This window comes from Rhizopus delemar, genomic scaffold, assembly GCF_000149305.1.
Source record: "Rhizopus delemar RA 99-880 supercont3.27 genomic scaffold, whole genome shotgun sequence".
In the NCBI taxonomy this organism is placed as follows: domain Eukaryota; kingdom Fungi; phylum Mucoromycota; class Mucoromycetes; order Mucorales; family Rhizopodaceae; genus Rhizopus; species Rhizopus delemar.
Window position 1 is genome coordinate 87,973 of NW_027137851.1, and position 20,088 is coordinate 108,060.

General features: G+C 36.1%; 10 protein-coding genes across 10 annotated transcripts; 8 read left to right on the forward strand and 2 right to left on the reverse strand.

Moving 5' to 3' along the window:
* Positions 1–1,887: 1,887 nt before the first annotated feature.
* RO3G_17190 (uncharacterized protein) lies at positions 1,888–3,456 on the forward strand (the record flags this gene model as incomplete). The annotated part of the gene is made up of 1 exon (XM_067671774.1): positions 1,888–3,456. The coding sequence occupies one exon, from the start codon at positions 1,888–1,890 to the stop codon at positions 3,454–3,456; it is 1,569 nt and encodes a 522-aa protein (XP_067527715.1).
* Positions 3,457–4,187: 731 nt separating this feature from the next.
* Positions 4,188–5,970, forward strand: RO3G_17191 (uncharacterized protein; the record flags this gene model as incomplete). Its single annotated transcript, XM_067671775.1, has 2 exons — positions 4,188–5,675; positions 5,809–5,970. 2 exons carry the CDS (start codon positions 4,188–4,190, stop codon positions 5,968–5,970), a joined length of 1,650 nt encoding a protein of 549 aa, XP_067527716.1.
* Positions 5,971–6,620: 650 nt separating this feature from the next.
* On the forward strand, positions 6,621–7,475 carry RO3G_17192 (uncharacterized protein; the record flags this gene model as incomplete). The annotated part of the gene is made up of 1 exon (XM_067671776.1): positions 6,621–7,475. The coding sequence occupies one exon, from the start codon at positions 6,621–6,623 to the stop codon at positions 7,473–7,475; it is 855 nt and encodes a 284-aa protein (XP_067527717.1).
* An 808-nt stretch (positions 7,476–8,283) lies between these two features.
* Positions 8,284–10,246, forward strand: RO3G_17193 (uncharacterized protein; the record flags this gene model as incomplete). Its single annotated transcript, XM_067671777.1, has 8 exons — positions 8,284–8,352; positions 8,406–8,510; positions 8,621–8,897; positions 9,043–9,121; positions 9,237–9,319; positions 9,365–9,770; positions 9,824–10,033; positions 10,081–10,246. The coding sequence occupies 8 exons, from the start codon at positions 8,284–8,286 to the stop codon at positions 10,244–10,246; spliced, it is 1,395 nt and encodes a 464-aa protein (XP_067527718.1).
* A 251-nt stretch (positions 10,247–10,497) lies between these two features.
* RO3G_17194 (40S ribosomal protein uS14) lies at positions 10,498–11,048 on the reverse strand (the record flags this gene model as incomplete). Its single annotated transcript, XM_067671778.1, has 3 exons — positions 10,498–10,506; positions 10,562–10,661; positions 10,987–11,048. 3 exons carry the CDS (start codon positions 11,046–11,048, stop codon positions 10,498–10,500), a joined length of 171 nt encoding a protein of 56 aa, XP_067527719.1.
* A 709-nt stretch (positions 11,049–11,757) lies between these two features.
* Positions 11,758–13,285, forward strand: RO3G_17195 (uncharacterized protein; the record flags this gene model as incomplete). Its single annotated transcript, XM_067671779.1, has 5 exons — positions 11,758–12,053; positions 12,104–12,310; positions 12,365–12,610; positions 12,664–13,041; positions 13,099–13,285. The coding sequence occupies 5 exons, from the start codon at positions 11,758–11,760 to the stop codon at positions 13,283–13,285; spliced, it is 1,314 nt and encodes a 437-aa protein (XP_067527720.1).
* Positions 13,286–13,629: 344 nt separating this feature from the next.
* On the forward strand, positions 13,630–15,270 carry RO3G_17196 (eukaryotic translation initiation factor 2 subunit gamma; the record flags this gene model as incomplete). Its single annotated transcript, XM_067671780.1, has 6 exons — positions 13,630–13,714; positions 13,766–13,827; positions 13,890–14,094; positions 14,158–14,180; positions 14,232–15,160; positions 15,213–15,270. The coding sequence occupies 6 exons, from the start codon at positions 13,630–13,632 to the stop codon at positions 15,268–15,270; spliced, it is 1,362 nt and encodes a 453-aa protein (XP_067527721.1).
* A 1,184-nt stretch (positions 15,271–16,454) lies between these two features.
* On the forward strand, positions 16,455–16,742 carry RO3G_17197 (uncharacterized protein; the record flags this gene model as incomplete). Its single annotated transcript, XM_067671781.1, has 1 exon — positions 16,455–16,742. One exon carries the CDS (start codon positions 16,455–16,457, stop codon positions 16,740–16,742), a length of 288 nt encoding a protein of 95 aa, XP_067527722.1.
* Positions 16,743–17,527: 785 nt separating this feature from the next.
* RO3G_17198 (uncharacterized protein) lies at positions 17,528–17,947 on the reverse strand (the record flags this gene model as incomplete). The annotated part of the gene is made up of 2 exons (XM_067671782.1): positions 17,528–17,598; positions 17,854–17,947. 2 exons carry the CDS (start codon positions 17,945–17,947, stop codon positions 17,528–17,530), a joined length of 165 nt encoding a protein of 54 aa, XP_067527723.1.
* Positions 17,948–19,340: 1,393 nt separating this feature from the next.
* Positions 19,341–19,641, forward strand: RO3G_17199 (uncharacterized protein; the record flags this gene model as incomplete). Its single annotated transcript, XM_067671783.1, has 2 exons — positions 19,341–19,415; positions 19,570–19,641. 2 exons carry the CDS (start codon positions 19,341–19,343, stop codon positions 19,639–19,641), a joined length of 147 nt encoding a protein of 48 aa, XP_067527724.1.
* Between the last annotated feature and the right edge of the window lie 447 nt (positions 19,642–20,088).

Genomic DNA, 20,088 nt, shown 5'->3' on the forward strand with positions numbered 1-20,088 from the left:
CGCCCTATTCATATAGCTTATTATTCAGTAGAACAATGCAGGCTAAAACTATGTCATACATCTTTTATTTTTCTAAATATGGACAATATCTTTTACACTCTTCAATCATAGAATTAAACTTATTTTAGAAACCAATATAAATTTGTGGTGGCTATTAATCTTTTTACACTCTCGATGCTTTTGATATTGATTTCATTATGCTTAATATTTCTTTAAATATAACTATTGCTACATGTTAAAAGATCAATTATTTAAAGTGATTACAAAGGAAGTTATATGTGTAATTAAATTGTTATCCCCAGGTAGTACGTAATAGCGTATGATGAAGGACAAGAGGTCAATATTTAGGACAGTGGAACTTCATTTTTTTCTGCATTAATAGGCAGAGTAATCGCGGCTCAAAATTATTTTATGTTCAGTCCAGGATCAATCCCTTTTACCAGCCTTATCTTACCTGGTTTGTGATTTTCAGGCTCTGAACTATTCCTATAATCCTCTCCTACCTCTTCTGATTCCTTACTGCTGACTAAAATCATGAAATCCTCGTTGAATTGATGTTTTTACCAACTCATTTCGCACTACAGGCTCAATTGGTCGTTAATACTAGAAGATGAGTGTCTTGGTAATAACGTATTTGTCGTATCCTAACATACTTTAAACAGGATTCATATTCAATTTATAAGAAATCAGAGTAGTGGATGCTTTACAAAGATTTATTATAGTCTTTTCTCTATCATTGGTCATAATTAATTCCAATCCTTTAACTTAATACAAGTCCTTTTAATATAGCTCCTGCTGTAATAACACATAAATGAAAAATAGATTTACTTAAATAATTATAAACAATCCTCTTGCATAACCAGGAACCGATCTTCATATTAAAACTTATTCATATTAGATCTACAGGTATAATTAATTAAAGTATCTTGAAAAGGATTTAGTTGAGTTTTCATGAAAAGGCTATAAATACTAGATACAATAACGTTAAATAAAAATACAACTTTTTTAAGTCTCGTTGAATTTTATAGCCTTTTTATTTTTACGAGGCAATACAGTATTTAGAATCACCACTTTCAGCTATTTTAAGTTTTATTATATTGTCTAATACTATATTATCACCGACTTTCTTAATATAGATTTCACACGACGAAATGGCTCTGATTTCCGCGTTCAAGGATTGAAAAATTATTCCTACCTCTTTACCTTTACTTGCGATCTTTGTTTAATTGCTACTTCAAAGCTTTGGATAATCATGACAATTGTTTTCTTCATTGTTGACTGTTTCACCTGATATAATTATGACCACTTATCCAGGCTTAATGAATCGATCTACTTTCATTTCTCGTCTCAAACTCGTCAGTTTATTTGCTTTAAGAATATAGACCATCTTTGGTATTGTTTACTTCCTCTTCTCGGATTCCAACCAACATAATATAATTTTCTTTTAAATAATTGTCATTTGACTCATCTTAAGATGTAACCTAAAAAGCTTATTCATAGTAAAGACAAGTTTTTTTTAACCGTATTTGAAGCACATTAATAGAGTCGAATAAAGTTTCAAGGCGATGAGTGAGGACTTTATTATAAGCATCAGCTATTCTCGTTCTCAAATCCTCTTTGTCACAAAGTTTGGTACAACCACATTTACCTTTTAAATATGAACCAAATTATTATAATAAGTTGAACTTGAAGGAACAAGGTGGAAAATAAACAGGTCTGTACCCTTGTAAAATTTCAAATGCTTATTTTTACTCCCACTAAAACGAGCTAATTAATGCTAAGGAACGTATTTCGAATAAAATGATCAAATCTGTCACAATTCACAAAAATTTGAATTTGGGTACGTTAGGCTATGTGTAATAGATAACATATTCAACATAAAAAATCATGGTTCTTTCCGATAAAGAATTTTTAGCTCCTAATAAGGCAATTTTACACACAAAACCAAAAAAACTCTCATGGGTGAATGTTGTTCATGCTGGCCACCAGAAGACCTCTAGTTTTCTTGCAATGTCGACCAATAACTCCACTACCCAATCGCATGGTGTCGGGATTGGACAACCTGATACTAACGCAGAAATGAGTCCTTCAAACCTCAACGCGCAAGCCAGTCGTCCCTTTCTAAAAGGTTCTGTCCCTAATTCCATCTTTGTGGACATTACAACTGTTAAGGATAAGAAGATATTTTTAACAGAACTTACAGCGTTCTGTCAGGGCAATGAGCATCTTTGGGCAGTCGCAGACCAGATCCGTCGAGAATATCAACGTATGTACGCTGAGCTCACCGTTTCCCCGGCAATGTATGAGCGATTATGTACGGAGGGTCTTCAACTCCCTTCTTTCACTGACCGTTTTCTTGCATTTCCGTCTCTTTCACCAAGTGCCGAATTATTGAAAGTTACCTTGACAGGTCTTCCTCATCAATATGGTCGTCGCGATGGAGGACTTGCTCAACTTCATTCTGACATGCAACGTAACTTATCGTCTTTCGGCCATATTATAGACAGTGGTACGGTTAGAGGAACCTCTGGATTTTATTCAGGCAAAGGTTACGTTGTCTTGGAAAAGTTCCCTGAATCCGATCAGCAACGCGCTGAGACTCCTCGCCCAGAACTTCAACACAATGTGCATTGGGTTTATCAACCTCTTGCTTATTCGACCTCGGCTACACCAGTTTCTCTTCTTGAGGATGTGTCCATCAATGTTCACGCCACCTGGTCATCTATGAAACCCTACTGTCGCTACTGCCATGGCGATCATCCTTTGAAAGATTGCCAAGTTCGACAGCAAGCTACTATCTGCTATTGGTGTAACGAATCCGGACATATCGCTAAATATTGTGATAGAAAGAATGTATATGGAGTCTCGGGTGCTCCCAATAAGAAAACTCGTAAAACACCTATTGTATCGGCTACTGAGAAACCTCTTATCAACTTACCTGATTCAGTTACTTCTCTTGATAAGAATTTAGTCGTGTCTAATGAGGCTAATGTAGAGACCACCTCTCCTCTGGATGTAACACCTGCTACAGTACAAGAGGCTTCAGGTAGTCCTACTGTTCTTAAGCAGCTTGGAAGTGAGAAGTCAAAGTACGCCCGGGTTCTTCGTTCAGCTACTACTAAGATGAGAACATCTGAAGATCCCGCCTCTACGAATAACAATACAGTTCCTGTTGTTCCATCTGTTAAGGTCTGTCCTCACTGCAAGAAAGAAGGTCATGTTCGCAAACAACATCGTGATTGCGACTTCTACGTACCCCTTCAAACGAAACTCTCTGGAAATCCTCTGCCTTCCAATGAGGATACAGAAATGATGGAGTATCCTGACCCTTCTGTTCCCACGACTTTCAACGATCTAACTAATAAGGATGATATGAGTATCGATGCACAGGGAGGGACTACCTCTGACCATCTGGTCGCACTACATAGTGGTGTAGACCCTCTACCTTCTCAATAATCTTTATTAATATGACATCTTTATTGAACACTCGTACGGATTCTAACTCTCATGAAACTCTTAACCCCCCGGATATACCTCAACAAACAAATTCAATTAACTTTCGAATTGCTACTCTCAACTGCCGCAGTCTTGCCAAGACGGCTGATGTATCAGTTCGAAACCATTTCATTCGTTATCTTCGTACGCGTTCTCTTGATATCTTAGCGCTTCAAGAAACTCATGCGTCGACCATTTCATTGCAAGACACCTTCCATCTTCAATTTCAAGCAACTGACAGTTTATGGACTCCACACTGTGGTCTAATTTGCCTTTCTCCATTGCTGTCCTTTTCGGATACCAGATTTAGTGTTTGTGGTCGAGTCATTACTACCTTGGTCTCACATACGCAGGATGCCTTTGAACCTATATACGTCACAGTGATTTATGTTCCCGCAACACGTCGTGATCGCTTCGTTTTTCTAGATTCGCTGGCTCAAAATCGAACACCACTGCTACCAGATGTCTCATCCAGGCATCTTGTCCTTGGCGATTTCAATTACACATATGCAACCCATATTTCTTCTGCAGTTCCCCGTCAGGCACCTCCTTCTTGGTTATCATATATCGATCACCTCTTTCAGGATTGTGTTTCTGACAAAGATTGTGCTCCTCAAGTGACATTTTCTAGAGGTACGTCTAGATCTTGTATCGATTACATCTTTGGCACTCCAGACCTCTATGACTGCAAAATGTCCTCAAATGTTTCTTTCATTCAACCATCTTGGTCAGATCACTTCCTAGTCACATCCTATTTTGCTCTTCGGGCTCCTGTGCATTCCACTGTTCTTGGTAAAGGCCAGTGGTGGGCCCACCCACGATTGGCTTCTTCAGAAGCCTTTCGAAACCTTGTTTCAAGCACTATCACTATCACCATGATTTCCTTTGACCTAAGTCTCACTCCTCAAGAAAAATGGGATATGGTGAAATCAGCCATTGCACAAGTAGCTAAATCATTTTCTCGTCGCTCTGCGTTTAATCTTACCAAATCTGAGTCCCTTTTACACCGCAAAAGGGCTAGGATAACAAAACGCCTTGCTTCAAATCCTGAGCTGTTGTCATCCCTTACGCCACAACTATCAATTGTCGAGAGTCAGCTTGCATCCCTACAACAGTACCATGCGGAGACGTTAGCCCTAAGGGCAGGCATTCGTTGGAGGGAACAAGGTGAAATCTCAGCAGGCTACTTGAAGCGCTCAGTCGCACAACGCCAGACCCGTCAGATCATGAAACAGTTGATTCATCCAACTACTGGAGCACTATGTTCCACTTCCAACGAAATGTTAGATGCTGCTGTCCAATTCTACAGTAACTTGTATTCTCCTGAACCGATTGATAATACTGCCATTGACGATCTGCTTTCGGCCATTCCAGACTCTCTCCGTCTCTCCGATTCAAATCAACGTTTCTTGACAAACAGCTTCACCTACGATGATTTAATTGAAGGGGTCTCCCGTTGTCCTCGCCGTAGCAGTCCTGGTCTGGATGGGTTACCTTATGAAATACTTCACCTCATTTTCATACATCCTGCCTCCAAAGACCTTGTGTTCCAAGTATACAATGATGCATTATCAAAGGGAGTTTTCCCATCTTCATGGTTCAGCACCTCAGTTTCTCTCCTTCCGAAGAAAGGTGACCTAAAGGATCTCAAAAACTGGCGCCCAATTTCTCTGATAAATGCCGATGCGAAGGTTTTTACTAGGCTGCTCAACTCTCGCATTATCAAATGTGCTCAGAAATTAGTCACACCATATCAAGCAGGATTTCTGAGAGGCCGTTTCATTGCTGATAATGGGTTGCTTATGAAATTGATCATGGAGCATGCACGGCTCACATCTTCAGACTCAGTTGGATTATTACTTGACCAAGAGAAAGCGTACGATCGAGTGCACCCTTCTTATCTATGTAAAGTCCTCCATCACTTTGGCTTCCCCCCATCAATCGTTCAGAGCTTGTCAACCCTATTCTTCAATACCGGTTTACATATCAACGTAAATGGCTTTCTCTCTACTCCTGTCCTCCAGCATCGTGGGCTCAGACAAGGAGATCCTATCTCACCTATTCTCTTCAACTTGGCCTTTGAGCCTCTCCTACGGCGTATTTTGTCTGACCCACATTTCTCCGGCTTTCAACTTCCAAAGTCTGTTTGTTCTCCCCCACACATACATTCAATCTCCTCAGTAAAATTGTTAGCCTACGCGGACGACATTGTTTGCTTTCTTAAGAGCCCACAAGATCTCACAGCTTTACAACACCATATTCATTTGTATTCCAAGGCCTCTAATGCGAAGGTAAATTTCAACAAAACTGAAGCCTTTGCACTTTCTGGTTCTCGCTCTTGCTATCATCGCATTTGGAGAACTCCTCTTCTGCAACAACAAATACATTCTTGGCATGACAGTTCGTCGAGTCAACCCATCATTTACTTGGGATTCCCGCTACACTCTTCAATCGCCCAACGTGATGCTTATTTAACCTCACTTTTATCCCGACTTGAAACAAGCTTTCAATTACACTCTCATCGTTCTCTCTCATTTCGTGGTCGAGTGACAATCCTGAACTCCCTAATTCTCTCCAAATTGTGGCATGTTCTGCGTATCCTTTCTGTGCCAAAAAGGTTCTTTCTCAAGCTACAATCGCAAATTTCTGGCTTTGTCTCGGCAAAACAAACTCCGCGCATTAGCTTTGAAACTATGTGCTTTCCTCGAAATAAAGGGGGCTTGGGTGTCCTTAACCCGCCATTCCAACAAAGTGCACTACAGCTTCGATGGTTACTACCACTTCTACATGATTTTCCTTGCTCCCCTACCTCTGACTTCTGGAATCACCACTCACTGAAATCTTCCGTCGTCTTACCTCTCTTGGCTGACTTCCTTTTATCCCATCTCCTGCCTACCGAATCACGGGAACCCATTCAAACTGATTACCGGCAAGCTTTCGTGTTTAAACAACTACGCCCTAGAAAGCTAATCCAGTCACTAGATGGCGTTTTCTCTCTGTTCTTTCGTGCGGTCGACAATTTGCCTCATATCTTCGACAAAGTGGTAATTAACCCTCAAACAGCTCTTTGTCTCACTCTAGGCGATGTTTCTGTACCATCATCTTCTTGTCCGTTACCAAGTTCAATGGCTCGTTTATTGTGCTCTAGTGTGTACATGACTGATCCTATTTCTGGGAGGTTACGACCTAGATCTGCTCGTGAAATCTCTCTACACCCATACCTCACAAAACGCTTTCTTAAATGGGTCCGATCTGATCATATGAAGCTTTATCCTTTTTTTGTCCGGGCTTTCTTGCGTCCCAGCTCATCGTTCATCCCGGTTGCTCACACCCATATCGACATGTCTCCTTTCCTGGTAGCCTTGTCCTTGACTCCAAAACCCGGTGATCAACTGCGCCTCACATCTAAACGGTACCGTCGTCTATGTAGTCCTCCGGTGTCTTCTTCGACCCTCTACCCTGATCTTCCCCCATCAAAATGGCTTCTTCTATGGCGCTTCCCCCTCCGAGCACAAAGTCGCAACATATGGTACAGGTTAATCCATAATAAACTGCCTTGTCGGTCGAACCTTTACCTGCCATCTAAACTATGCCCTGTTTGCAAGAACCTGGAAGAAACACCTTCCCATTTCCTCTTTGACTGTCCTCAAAAGCTTGCCGTTTGGTCTCTTCTCTGGGATTCACAGTTTGAACAGCCGTTTTCGAAATATTCGCTACGTCGTGCACTGTTCCTCCTAGATTTCCCTAAATGTCGCCCTGATACGGTCCATGCTCCCTCTGTTTTCATTAGTACCATCTTGTTGGCTATATGGCGCAACCACTGGGCATTTATTTTTGATCATCGTCCTTTCCTTACGGATGTCACCATACGCTGTGTTAATCAACTCTTGTCCGTTTCTCTCCAAGAATCGCTATTATCAAGTGGGATTTCTCCTCTGCCTCTTCCACATTTACAGTTATCGGATCTTTCATCTTGTTGACTGCCATTAAACTGTATATGCTTAACTCTATAAATACAAAACCAAGAAAAAAACAATTCAAAATTTAAAAAACCCATATCAAAAACAATTTCACGTGCCATCATTATCTGTCACTTAATAAAAACCCGAGCTCATAGCTCCTTATATAAAAAAAAAACATAAAAAATCCCATGTGTTACGTTTTATTTAGAATACAATAACTCAAAACATAATGTAGTTAGCAAGAATATCACTAGATGGTACCATTAATTAAAAAGAAAAGGAGAGACGTTATCAACTAGACACTTTCTAAAATAGTAAGTTCATTAGCTAAAACAGACGCCAAAAAGAACAATTGCAACTTTTTTTCGTTAAACACCAAGTCACTGTTCCTTTTTTTTTTTTCCACACATGTTGCACTAAATGTTGAAAAGAGCTATCACGTTTTTGAACCACTTTAAATCACTAGATACTTTTTTCATACAAACACGACATGCCGAGGTACTAAATACTCCCGCTTCGGTTTTTCTTGGTGGTCAGAAATGGGGTATGCTTTCATAGCGTCTTTTTTTAATGTCCATTTAACTTTTCTTGAAACATTAATTCAGAACGCATTAGACAAGCTGCTTTTGAAGCAAATAGAGTAAAAGTCAACTATGAATCTAAATATGCATCGAAACTAAAACAAGCAGCTGAAAAGTATATACACAAAGAAGATATTTGAAAAGTAATTAACTTTTGTTAAAAAAAAAAAAAAAAAAAAAGGAAAGGCTTGACTATTCAGGAGCTTAAAGACACTCTATTAATGCATAAAAAACTGGAACCAAATATGACACCTATTCTTCAACGTGTACCTGAGCAACAAAACCAAAATGTTAAATATCAATCAGACGCGCCTGTAAGATATAGCAAGCGAAGAAAAATAGGACTGTTCTGAATAATTTCTTCTAGACCTTGGATAAAATTGTAAAACTTGATATGCTTTTAAAAGAAGATGCAGAATCTATCGCTAAGATTTGGACTCAATATCATGCTGATAAAGATGGTATTTCTGCAGTAATACCAGAAAGAATATATTGCAAAATGTATGAAGTATCAAAAAAATACCCTTTGGTAAACAATATACTTTTATACTTTAAACAGCAGCTTACAGACACTCAAAATAGTTTATTCTTCCTATGCCTCGCGAAACTGGATTGGAATTTTACTTTCTTCAATTTCAATCGCATCAATGCTACATCACATCTCTTTTAGAGTACAAATCAAAAGGAGAGAAAGCACGACCCTTTTTAACAATCACTCATTTTCCTGAACTTTTGGAAAAGAAAGGTATTGTGCTGATGAAGGGCAACATCAACGATAACCCAAAAAGGATGCTATCTACTGGTAATGCCCAGTTTTTAGCATTTGCATTACAAAGATTTTATGCCTCTGATGATCAGCGTAAACTAAAGCTAGTGAAATTATTTAATAATTGTCCTGAAAAGTTTGATTATCATAAACTTTTAAAAGAAGTGGATTCTATTCTTTGAATGCAACACAATAAAAATTGTACTTGTGTGTGCAACATGCAAAGAAAATAGATTAGCGTATATCTCCGATTCTTTCTTTTCTTTTCGTTTTATGACTACCACTCCTCGTGTCTTAACTGGTACTCAAAATAATATGTATATGTCTATGAACAAAGGAATCTCACAAGTAAAGCATAGTTGGAACAGGTGCTATAGGCGCTATTTACTCTTGGAGGCTTGCACAGTCGTGTGAAGTTACAACTGTATGTAGGTCAAGCTACAATGCTGTCAAAGAAAAAGGATTTGACATAACCTCTGGAAAATTTGGAAACGCAATATTTCATCCTCACAGTGGTAAATCCTCCCTTTTTTTCTATATCAAACACTCATTTTTTATAGTTGTTCAGAGTGTGCATGATGTAACCTCAAAACATTTTGATTGTATACTTGTCACACTTAAAGCTATACCTGAAGCTTATAACGTAGCAGATATTATTGCTCCTGTAGTAACAGACAATAACACAATAATTGCTTTGATTCAAAATGGCCTTGATGTTGAAAAGCCAATCTTTGATAGATTTCCAGATAACCCAATCATTTCTATCGTCGCTTATATAAGTGTATCTCAGAATGAACTGGGCAAAATAACGATGCAAGGGAAAGAAAGCCTACTTGTAGGCAAATATTCAAAGTCCAAGGCTGAATCAAAAGATATACTGAAATTTATTGAGCATTTGAGAAAGGGTGGTGTTAGTGTAGAAGTAACTGATGATATTGAAAAGGTTCGTTGGCAGAAACTATTCTGGTAAACAAAAATTAAGAAAGAATACGTTCAACAATCACTAAGAATATAGATAGGAATGCCTCTTTCTCATCAGTTTGCACAATGACAGGTATGACTACCACCGAAGTGCTTGCAAACAAGGAAGCTTCAGAACTTGTTAAATCTATTATGCATGATGTGATTACAGTAGCCAATGCAGAAGGATATGATTTTAATCATAAGGAACAAATAGAAGCGTTTATGGCTAGAACACAAGCATCAACAAAACATTATAAACCATCAATGTAAATCTCTAAATGTATAAAACAGGCCAACTTAGATTTTACTTTAGGCAACTGGACAAAGAGCGTGGTAATCCAATGGAAATTGAAGTGATCCTTGGTGCTCCCTTAAAACGAGCTCAAGCAAGAAGATTATCTGTTCCTCGATTGGATATGATGTATTCTATTTGCAGTGCAGCAAACCAACATATATTAAATAAGATATCCAAAATTTGATTGAAGCATACGCTGTACACAGACTTCTTGTACTTTTGATGCAAAAACAATTAGGGCAAAGGATAAACCCTCGTAATAAATAGTTACAGCAATCCTTTCTCTCTTTGTTCACATAGACATACACAAACGTAAATATTGAAGGCTCAAATATATGACTCTTCTCTGCTTCTTTCTCTTCTTCTTTATTAACAATTTGTTGTTGTCTTTTCAAAACAAGAAAATATGAGTAAGAGATGTGGCAGGTTTACAATTTAACGGAACTAGAAAAATCATATTTGAGCCTTTTGTTTTCATAAGAAAAAAAGCCATGCTTACCTTGTTGAAACCAATGTCACTAGCGTATTCACGGAAACATTGACGACAGATATTCAAATTGTACTTGCGGATCAAACCGGCACGGTGAGCGCAAACACGACTAAATGCATTGGATTTAGTTTTAGTACGTCTATCAATTAAAATTCTCTTTTTCCTTTGTTCAATAAAGCAGAATAACGTCCGTTTCTGCACACCCGCTCTTTTTTTCCTTCAAAAGAATTGATTCTTCCCCTTTTTTTCTTTTGTAGCTTCTTGTAAATTAAATTGAAACCGTTTTTTCCCCTCGCCTTCTTTTCTTAACAGAGATTTTAAAGGTTGTATACAGTTCAAAGGATGTTGTGTTTGGGTGGCTTATACGTCATTCTGTCTATTGAACAAAAGAAAAGGGGAAAAAAACCACAGTGTACATAAGCAGTATTACTTACCATTGACGAGAGCCCTTACCAAAGGTCTTGGGATGAGAGTTCCAAACGTTGCTATGAGCCATGGTGTAATAGAATAACTTTTTTGAGAAAGAAGGAAAAGGAAACTTTTTTTTTCAAAGAAAAAATTTAAACCCACAAAGTGACGTTTAAGAAGAGCTAATTCTATTGGCTAAAATACTTGCTGAAAGAAGTTCTACAATTTGCATAGTGGAAAGATAACTCGGTCTACTCTTGTCAGCTTATTTTAATATGTACTAGCAATAGTTGAAGCATATATTTCGCTGTAAAAGAGATACTGCTTATGCGGAGATATTTGTGCCTGTCAGTGTACATTGATGCAGGGTGCAGAGAAAGATAACAGTTGGTTAGAAGAAAGACCTTCATCCATTTGTAGAGAAATCCAAGCAGCTCTTCATACAAATTATTGCTGATTGAATAACATTATGTCTAGGTTCTCTCTTACTCTCTCTCCTTCTTATCTTTTTGAACTTCTTCTGTTTAAGAACCTGTTAAAAAAAGATACGAAGACATACTTTAGATGCCGTCAAATGCATTCAAAAGCAAATTCAAAAAGTATATTAATTGAGCTCAAAAGCTTACACATACGTCTTGGCTTTCATCAAGGAAAGTGATACGAGAGTTTCGTAATTGATTTTGATTGGGTCACAATTTAAGTATTAAAGAACAGCACATATAACCTATTTATTAGAGCCTTTTTCTTGCTATTTTTTCTTCTTTATAAAATAACAACGCGTTGCTTGCGGACACAGAATGGCCACAGTCCGTTTTATTTTAAATCTCTTGATTGCGTTTAGCTGCGCTTGTATCGCGGTAGCGATTCCTACACAGTTTGAAAATAGCAAAGTCATTCGTTCCTTTGAAATTAAATCAGGCATTGCTATTGAAGACACTGGTATTAGAGCAAAAAACATTGATAATGCACCAGCTACAGAATACTATTTTTTACTACCCAATGTACTTTATAAAAATGCTGCTTCTGTCGTTGCTTTTTTGAGAAAGGAAAAGACTGAACTTGAAGTCAGCTTGGAGGGTTTAGATGCTGAAAGGTAACAAGAAAAAAAAAAGATAGATATAAAACTAATTATTACATTCATAGAGAGGTCTATATTTACAAGATAAACTTGAAAGACCACGTTGTTCAGCCCAATGAAGATATTCTTTTAGGTGTCAAAATTGCCTATATCAATGTGATTAAACCTTTACCTGCAACACTTCCTCAATTAGCACGTCAGCATACCACACTTACTTTCAACGCTTACTTTTTATCTCCTTATCTTTCTAAAGAAGTCAAGACAACCCTCAAGTAAGAAATAAAAGAGAAAAGGAGACGTAGGATAATTAACAAGTAAAATAATAGTACCCCAACTCAAGGAATTCTCAGTCATTTTGGGGCTTTGGGAAAATCAAGTGTGAATGGTAATAAGGTGATATATGGTCCTTATGAAAATGTACAGCCTTATTCATTTGATGTGGCCACTTGTCATTTTGAAAACAGTAAACCTTTATTGACTGTGCCTAATTTACGTCGTGATATTGAAGTATCTCACTGGGGTAAGAATTTGGCAGTGGAAGAACATTATACTTTGCGTAATGATGGTGCCAGGTAAAAGCTTAAAATGCGTGTTTTTGTCCACAGCTAATCATATTATAAAAAAGGCTTGAAAATGAATTTAATCGTGTTCAATTCCAATTAACAGCTCAAGTTCATTCACAAACCAATGTATTAAAAGGACTTGTATTCAAGTTGCCTGCTAGTGCTCAAGATGCCTATTACCGTGATGAAGTAGGTAACGTATCTACTTCTCATTTTCGTATAGAAAAGGATCGTACCATTTTGGAAATCGCACCTCGCTATCCTCTCTTTGGTGGATGGAACTACACTTGGTATCACGGTTACAATGCAGATCTTGAAGGATTTGTTCGTAAATCGAAGAGCAGCGGAAAGTATATTTTGAATGTTAATTTTGTAGAGAATGTGAATGATATGTTGATTGAAAATGCTGTTGTGCGCGTCGTTTTGCCTGAAGGCGCATCGTAAGTGTACAGTCTGTAGTGAGAAGTGATAATTTGATTAATATTTTGCGTGTATAGAAATGTAAAGGTTCACTCACCTTTCTCACTTGAATTACAGAATATTGTTCCTCACTTTACTTATTTTGATTCTACTGGACGTGTTATGGTTGTATTAGAGAAGAAGAATGTGATTCGCAATCATGAATTACCCATCCAGGTAACATTATCAAGAAAACAAAGATACTTAGTGCCTAATGTTTGTTAGATTGAATATGATTATTCTATGGCTGCTCTCTTACGTAAACCGTTTGTTGCATCTACTGCACTTTTATTCCTTTTCGTTATCAGTATTGCTTTGAGTAAGATGACATTTACTATCAGCAAAGAGCAAAAGGTAAGTTAAATAGCTTTATTTTGATTTTCTAATCATTTATACCGAACAATAGAAAAAGAAGGAATAAGGATATATCATTTGAAATAAACACTTAATTGGTCAATATTCCTAAGCGCAGTAAGAGCGTATGTGACCGGTTATCACCCAGATACCTAATTTTTTTTTATAATTTTTTTGTTCCTCTTTCGTCTCATTTCTCCTTTTAAGTATACATTATGACTGAAGTTGCCAACGTCGATGTCACTAAATTGACACCCTTATCACCTGAAGTTATTTCAAAACAAGCCACCATCAACATTGGTAAACTTAAAAAAAGTATTTATGTAATACATGTTCTTACACCCGGTTTAGGTACTATCGGTCATGTAGCTCACGGCAAATCAACTGTTGTCAAAGCCATCTCTGGTGTTCAAGTAAAATCAAAAGAAATATCAATTTGTATGTAAATATGATACTTATAAGGTCTTATTATTAGACTGTTCGTTTCAAGAATGAAATGGAAAGAAATATTACTATTAAACTTGGCTATGCCAATGCCAAGATTTTCAAATGTAGCAATGCTGAGTGTCCTAGACCTGGTTGTTATAAGTCTTATGGCTCTTCAAAGGAAGCTAACCCTGCATGTGAACGCTCTGGCTGTGGTGGTACTATGGAGCTCGTTCGTCATATCAGTTTTGTTGGTAAGTGAGTTAAAAGAGGAGAGAAGTAAAAAGATAGGAGAAATAATGTATTTTTTTTTCTAGATTGTCCTGGTCACGATATTCTTGTAAAACATAATAACTTTTATGAAAGTTAATATTTAACACGTATTTATTAGATGACTACTATGCTTTCAGGTGCAGCTGTTATGGACGCAGCATTATTATTAATCGCCGGTAATGAATCTTGTCCTCAGCCTCAAACCTCAGAACATCTTGCAGCTATTGAAATTATGAAACTCCAACACGTCATTATTCTTCAAAATAAGGTTGATCTTGTAAAGAAAGAAGCTGCACTTGAACAACACGAAGATATTCTTGCCTTTGTCAAGGGTACAGTAGCTGATGGAGCACCTATTGTCCCTATTTCTGCTCAACTTAAATACAACATTGATGCAGTGAATGAATACATCACCAAAAAGATTCCTGTTCCTGTTCGCGACTTTTCAGCTGTTCCTCGTTTAATTGTGATTCGTTCATTTGATATTAATAAACCTGGTGCTGATGTAGACAATCTTCAAGGTGGTGTTGCTGGTGGCTCCATTTTGAAGGGTGTTTTAAAGATTGGCGATGATATTGAAGTTCGTCCAGGTGTGATTATCAAGGATCAAGAAGGACGCATTCGTGCTCGTCCTATTTTGAGTAAGATCTTGACTTTAGCTGCAGAAACCAACAAATTAGAATTTGCTGTACCCGGTGGTTTAATTGGTGTTGGTACCCAAATGGATCCTACTTTATGTCGTGGTGATCGTTTAGTTGGTCAAGTACTTGGTTATCCTGGTACATTGCCTTCTATTTATACAGAACTTGAAATCTCTTACTTCTTGTTGCGTCGTTTATTGGGTGTAAAGACAGATGATAAGAAGCAAGCCAAGGTTGCAAAGTTAACTAAGGGCGAGTTGCTGTTGGTTAATATCGGTTCAGTATCTACAGGTGGTAAAGTAGTTGGAGTTAAGGCTGATCTTGCAAAGATTGTCTTGACTGGTCCTACTTGTACTGAAATCGGTGATAAAGTTGCTATTTCTAGAAAGATTGAAAGACACTGGCGGTAAGATTTATTCAATTGTCATGATAAATGTATACTTATATATTTCATATAGTCTTATCGGTTGGGGAAAGATTAAACGTGGTACTGTTTTAGAAGCTGAAGCAAATTAATGTATACACTCTCACACAAAACACATATACATATAACATCATATACACACAAACACTGACAACAAAATAAAAAAAGTTTTATAATTTTTTTGTATCATCAACAAAAAGAAAAGATTGTGTATATGTTCAAAAAAAAAAAAAATAATCCTCAAACTGGGTTGAATTTGACTTGTCAAGAAATTTTTTTTTTCCATTATTTTTTTTTCTTTTCCCCATGAGTGATCGCAGTTATTCACCAAGAAGAGAGGGTCATTCTTATTCTACAAGAAGCTCAAGCCCACGCTCTTGGTATTCACATTCACGTTCACGCTCACACAGCCGATGTTCCTACAGACGTTCACCTTCACCTGATTACTACCGAGATCGAAGTTATTATTATTCCTCTCGTTCACCCTCTTCAAGATACCGCTCAAGATCACCTAGATATGAAGGAAGACCGGATTGTACAGTATTTATTGGCAATTTGCCTTATGAAACTAGCTGGTATCAACTCAAAGATTTTATGAGAGACGCGGGACATGTTGTTCACGCAGATATTGTGAAGCACAATAATGGGAGATCAAAAGGCTGTGGGTAAGTAAAGAGGAATTTTATTCTCAAAAAAGACTTGATTTATGTGAAATAGAATTGTAGAATATCGATATCCAGAAGATGCAAAAAGAGCTATTCATATGCTGAATGATATTCGGTTTATGGGGAGATATGTTTATGTTCGATACCATAGAATAGGAGGAAGAAGTGTACGCATATATACACTAAAAATGATTATATTTTTTGTTAATATGTGCTATAGGAAAGAGATGTAGATGTACCAAAAGAAACACCCGAGGATTGTAAACTTTTTGTTAAAAATGTAGTATATATATTCATACATATATGCATATAATTAAAGCTTTGCTTATTTGAGTAGTTGCCTTTGAATGTGAGTTGGCAGGATTTAAAAGATTTATTTAGAAAGGCAGGAAGAGTTCTACATACAGATATACTTACAGATTCAGAGACAAGAAGATCGAACGGCACTGGCATTGTTATTTTTGATGATCCTTCTGATGCTCGTTGTGCAATTAGTAAATAAAAGAGGACAAAGCAAGAAAGGAAGATATTGACGGTAAATATTAGGTAAATTAAATGGATATAGATTACAAGGCAATATAATAGAAGTCATGGAGGAAAGATATAGAAATATGGAAAAAGAATCTTCCGCTCCTACTACAACTGTAGATACCGTCGTTTTAGATACAATCAAGCCACCACCACCAGTACTCGATTCTAGTTATCATCATCCACCACCAATAACAAGTAATGAACCCCCTGCACACCATCAACCTATCCACAGATATCTTGACTCTGTTCCGCCACCACCTCCAATGTATCCAGCTCCAACTTTAATAGGTGGACCTGCGGCTGATTTACCTACACACGGTCACAATCAAATCTATGTCAACAATGTAACTACAAAAGGCAATACATAGTATATCCACTGACTAGCTTTTTAGTTACCATTTTCAACTACTTGGCAAGATCTAATTGATTTATTTCGTCATGTAGGACCTGTCATTCGATCAGAAATAATACTAGTCAATGGACACCCAAAAGGTGCAGGCTATGTACGATTTGAAGATGCAGATACATGTCAAAAAGCTATAGGTAAAAATATATACTGTAAAATGTAGATGATGTTTTTATTTAATTCCTCGTTTTATATAGAGCGATTCAATGGGTATATGTATGGCGGTCGCCCACTTGATATTAAGTTGGATAAATATTCTACGACAGTATAAAAAAGCAAAGACCCCACCTGCTTTTTTTTTTTTTTTCACTGATGGTTATACATACTAATCCAATTTTTATTTCCTCTTTCATTTACTTTCTTTTTTTCAAAAAAATAAAATAAAAAGAAGTAAAGCCTATTGTGTCTTTATCTAGTAACAATGCAAAAAAGTATTTTGTAGATTTTAAGTTCTTGTAAAATAGCTTCGAAATGGAAATATTCGGGTACAAAGCTTAATTTTTAAAAAGTGATTATTGTTGTAGAATAATAACTGATTGTAGTTGACATTAATAAATACGAGTCTTAATACAAGATCATAATTAAAATAAAATAAAATATAAGTTTATTTAAATAAGATCATACAATCAATGCCAATTAAACATGTTCTTTTAGAACATGTATCGTATTCATGAGAGTTCTTTGATAAGAAGAAGTATCAAATAAAATAACCAAATCCAATCCAATGTCAGAAATATTGCTAATCTTTCACATAATTGAAATAACGCGTAAAATAACGTTATTCAAATCAGTGAGGAATTCCCAGAATAAAAGATAATCTATGACAGACATACAAAAGAACAAATGAAAAGTTTTCATAATCATAATTATAGATAACACTTGCTAAATTACCTGAAGATTAGAAGAACGATAGCAATAGAAGATATCAAGCCACTCACTCAATAAGATATAAATACCTGCCTTCAATTAGAATAATTTTTACTTTAACTTAAAACTGAAATAAAAATCAATCTCAAAAAGTATTCAAACTGTTTCTTGATCTTTGTTTCTACCTTTTTCTCAATTACTTTTACCATTATACAACATGCTTAATTGCAAAATCCAGGTCATGATATTGAAGAAGGTCACTTGGCCTTTTCCGATAGTGGTCACCACTGTTGTAAACATAGTTATTTTCTATAAGATATCAGTTGTATTAAAATAAATAACGATACACAAAAGATTAAACTATGATTGAACAACTCCATACTTTTCCAAATTTAGAACAATAAGATCAGTATTGTTATGTTCTGGTAAAGGTAATAACAAAGATAAACCAAAGAATACTTTTTGAGACTGAACTTTATTAAAGACAATCTTAATTTTTAAAAAGAAAACATTACAAAGTCTACTATTTATATTCTTCTATCAGTTGGTGGGTAAATGAGTAGTTATAAGCGTAGATCCAATCATTGACACGTTTGCTTGAAGAATGATCACTGAATCGATTATGAAAATTTTTAATTTGTTGTTTTTATAGATCTTATTGTTCTTTAACTGATCTGGGAGAGTTGTCCCGTCTTCATTGAGAGGAAAGATATATTTATATGAAATGCCTCTAGTCAGATCAGAGTTGACTAGGTACCTGATCCATTATTATTCACTTACAGAAATGATGAATAGTAAAGATCATGACTTATTTAGTGTTCATGTTTACTTTATAGAATGAATCTAATAGTGATAGTTTTATATAAAAAAGAAGAATATATTTTATTTAATAAAGATTTAAATTATTAACTTTTATCAAGGCGTCAGTTGACGCAGACTCAGACTCCAATGTGGTATTTTCTCCTGATGTCGAAAAAATTGAGTTGACTAGTTGTGTGTGTTAAGGATACATAAGATTATAGTCACTTTATTTTAGTAAAAGGAATCGGATATGATCCTGAATAGTATGTTGACATAACTTTGGAATCATTTATAACATTATTCGCAGCACAGATCAATAAAAGACTTTGATTAGATTTTTATATTAAGCTTTATTCATATTAACTTCACACAGTCAAATGTATGGCGTGGTTGTAATATAGTTTATTGATGATATGAGCATGTTGAATAAGGAATGACAATTACTTACCGGATCATCATTAAGTCATGTAAACCTTTATCCTAACTGAGATATTATTATTAGCCATAATATCCAATCACGGAACTAGAGGATTTTATATTCATCCGTACCGTCTCCTAAATAGTCCTACGTCCAGAGTTATCTGAAACCATCCCAATAGCACAATTGACAATACAAGCTAGGAACAGGTTAAACTAATAATTAGAAATAGTAATCATCTATTCTGTCAAATTGACCATAAATCTGTCCTAATTCTTTATCCGTGTCATGTCTATAAATACTCTCACTTTTTACATGTAGAATTTATCATATTCAATCTTAGTTATCTTAACTTAATAAAGAGATACCAAGTTCTAACAGTATTTCTTTATCTTCGTTGTTATACTACTTTTACCTAAAACCCCCTTTCCTAAACAGCCTGCACAGTCCCCAGACTTGAATCCAATTGAAAATATGTGGTCATTATTAAAGAGAAGGCTAAATGATTATGAAACAGCACCAAAAGGCATGAATGAATTATACGAACGAGTAACTAAAGTTTGGTATGACTTAATGAAGCCAGAAGAGTGTCAAAAGGTCATAGAAACACTGCCTAAGCGTATAAAACAATGTATCAAGAACAAAGGACGCTGGACTGACTATTAATATCAGATAAATAAACCATTTTGTTTTTTTTCAAAAGTGCCACAAAATTGTCCCAATGCACCGCTTGTTTTTTAGCTCCTCTATCTCCGTTGGCGCTGTTTTAATCTGAATTTGCGTCACATCTTTTGTTTATACATGACTTTGGCTATTGAATGATATACAACAAGGTGTACATTAGCTTAATAACTATGGTTCTACAAGCTCTATGTCATGTTTTGACATGTCAATAAGATAACAGTCTTATCAATCTAAGCTAAATCTTTACAAATGAGTCTGAATAAGAATAGATCCTGATAATTACCAACTGCCCTGAACAGCCAAGTTTCACTTTCATCTCAACAGTTGATTATTTACATCAGTTTATAAAATTTTTCTTATACATGTCAAATCATATCGATCGTAACTATCACTTGTCATTTAATCTCAGGTCTTGCTCAAACTAATATAAATAGCCTTGGAATCTTTCTTTAATAAAAGCATTCGACTTTAGAACTATTGTTCGGTCTCGTTAATTCTTCTTTGTTCATATTTTTATACTTAAAACACCTCATTTTTT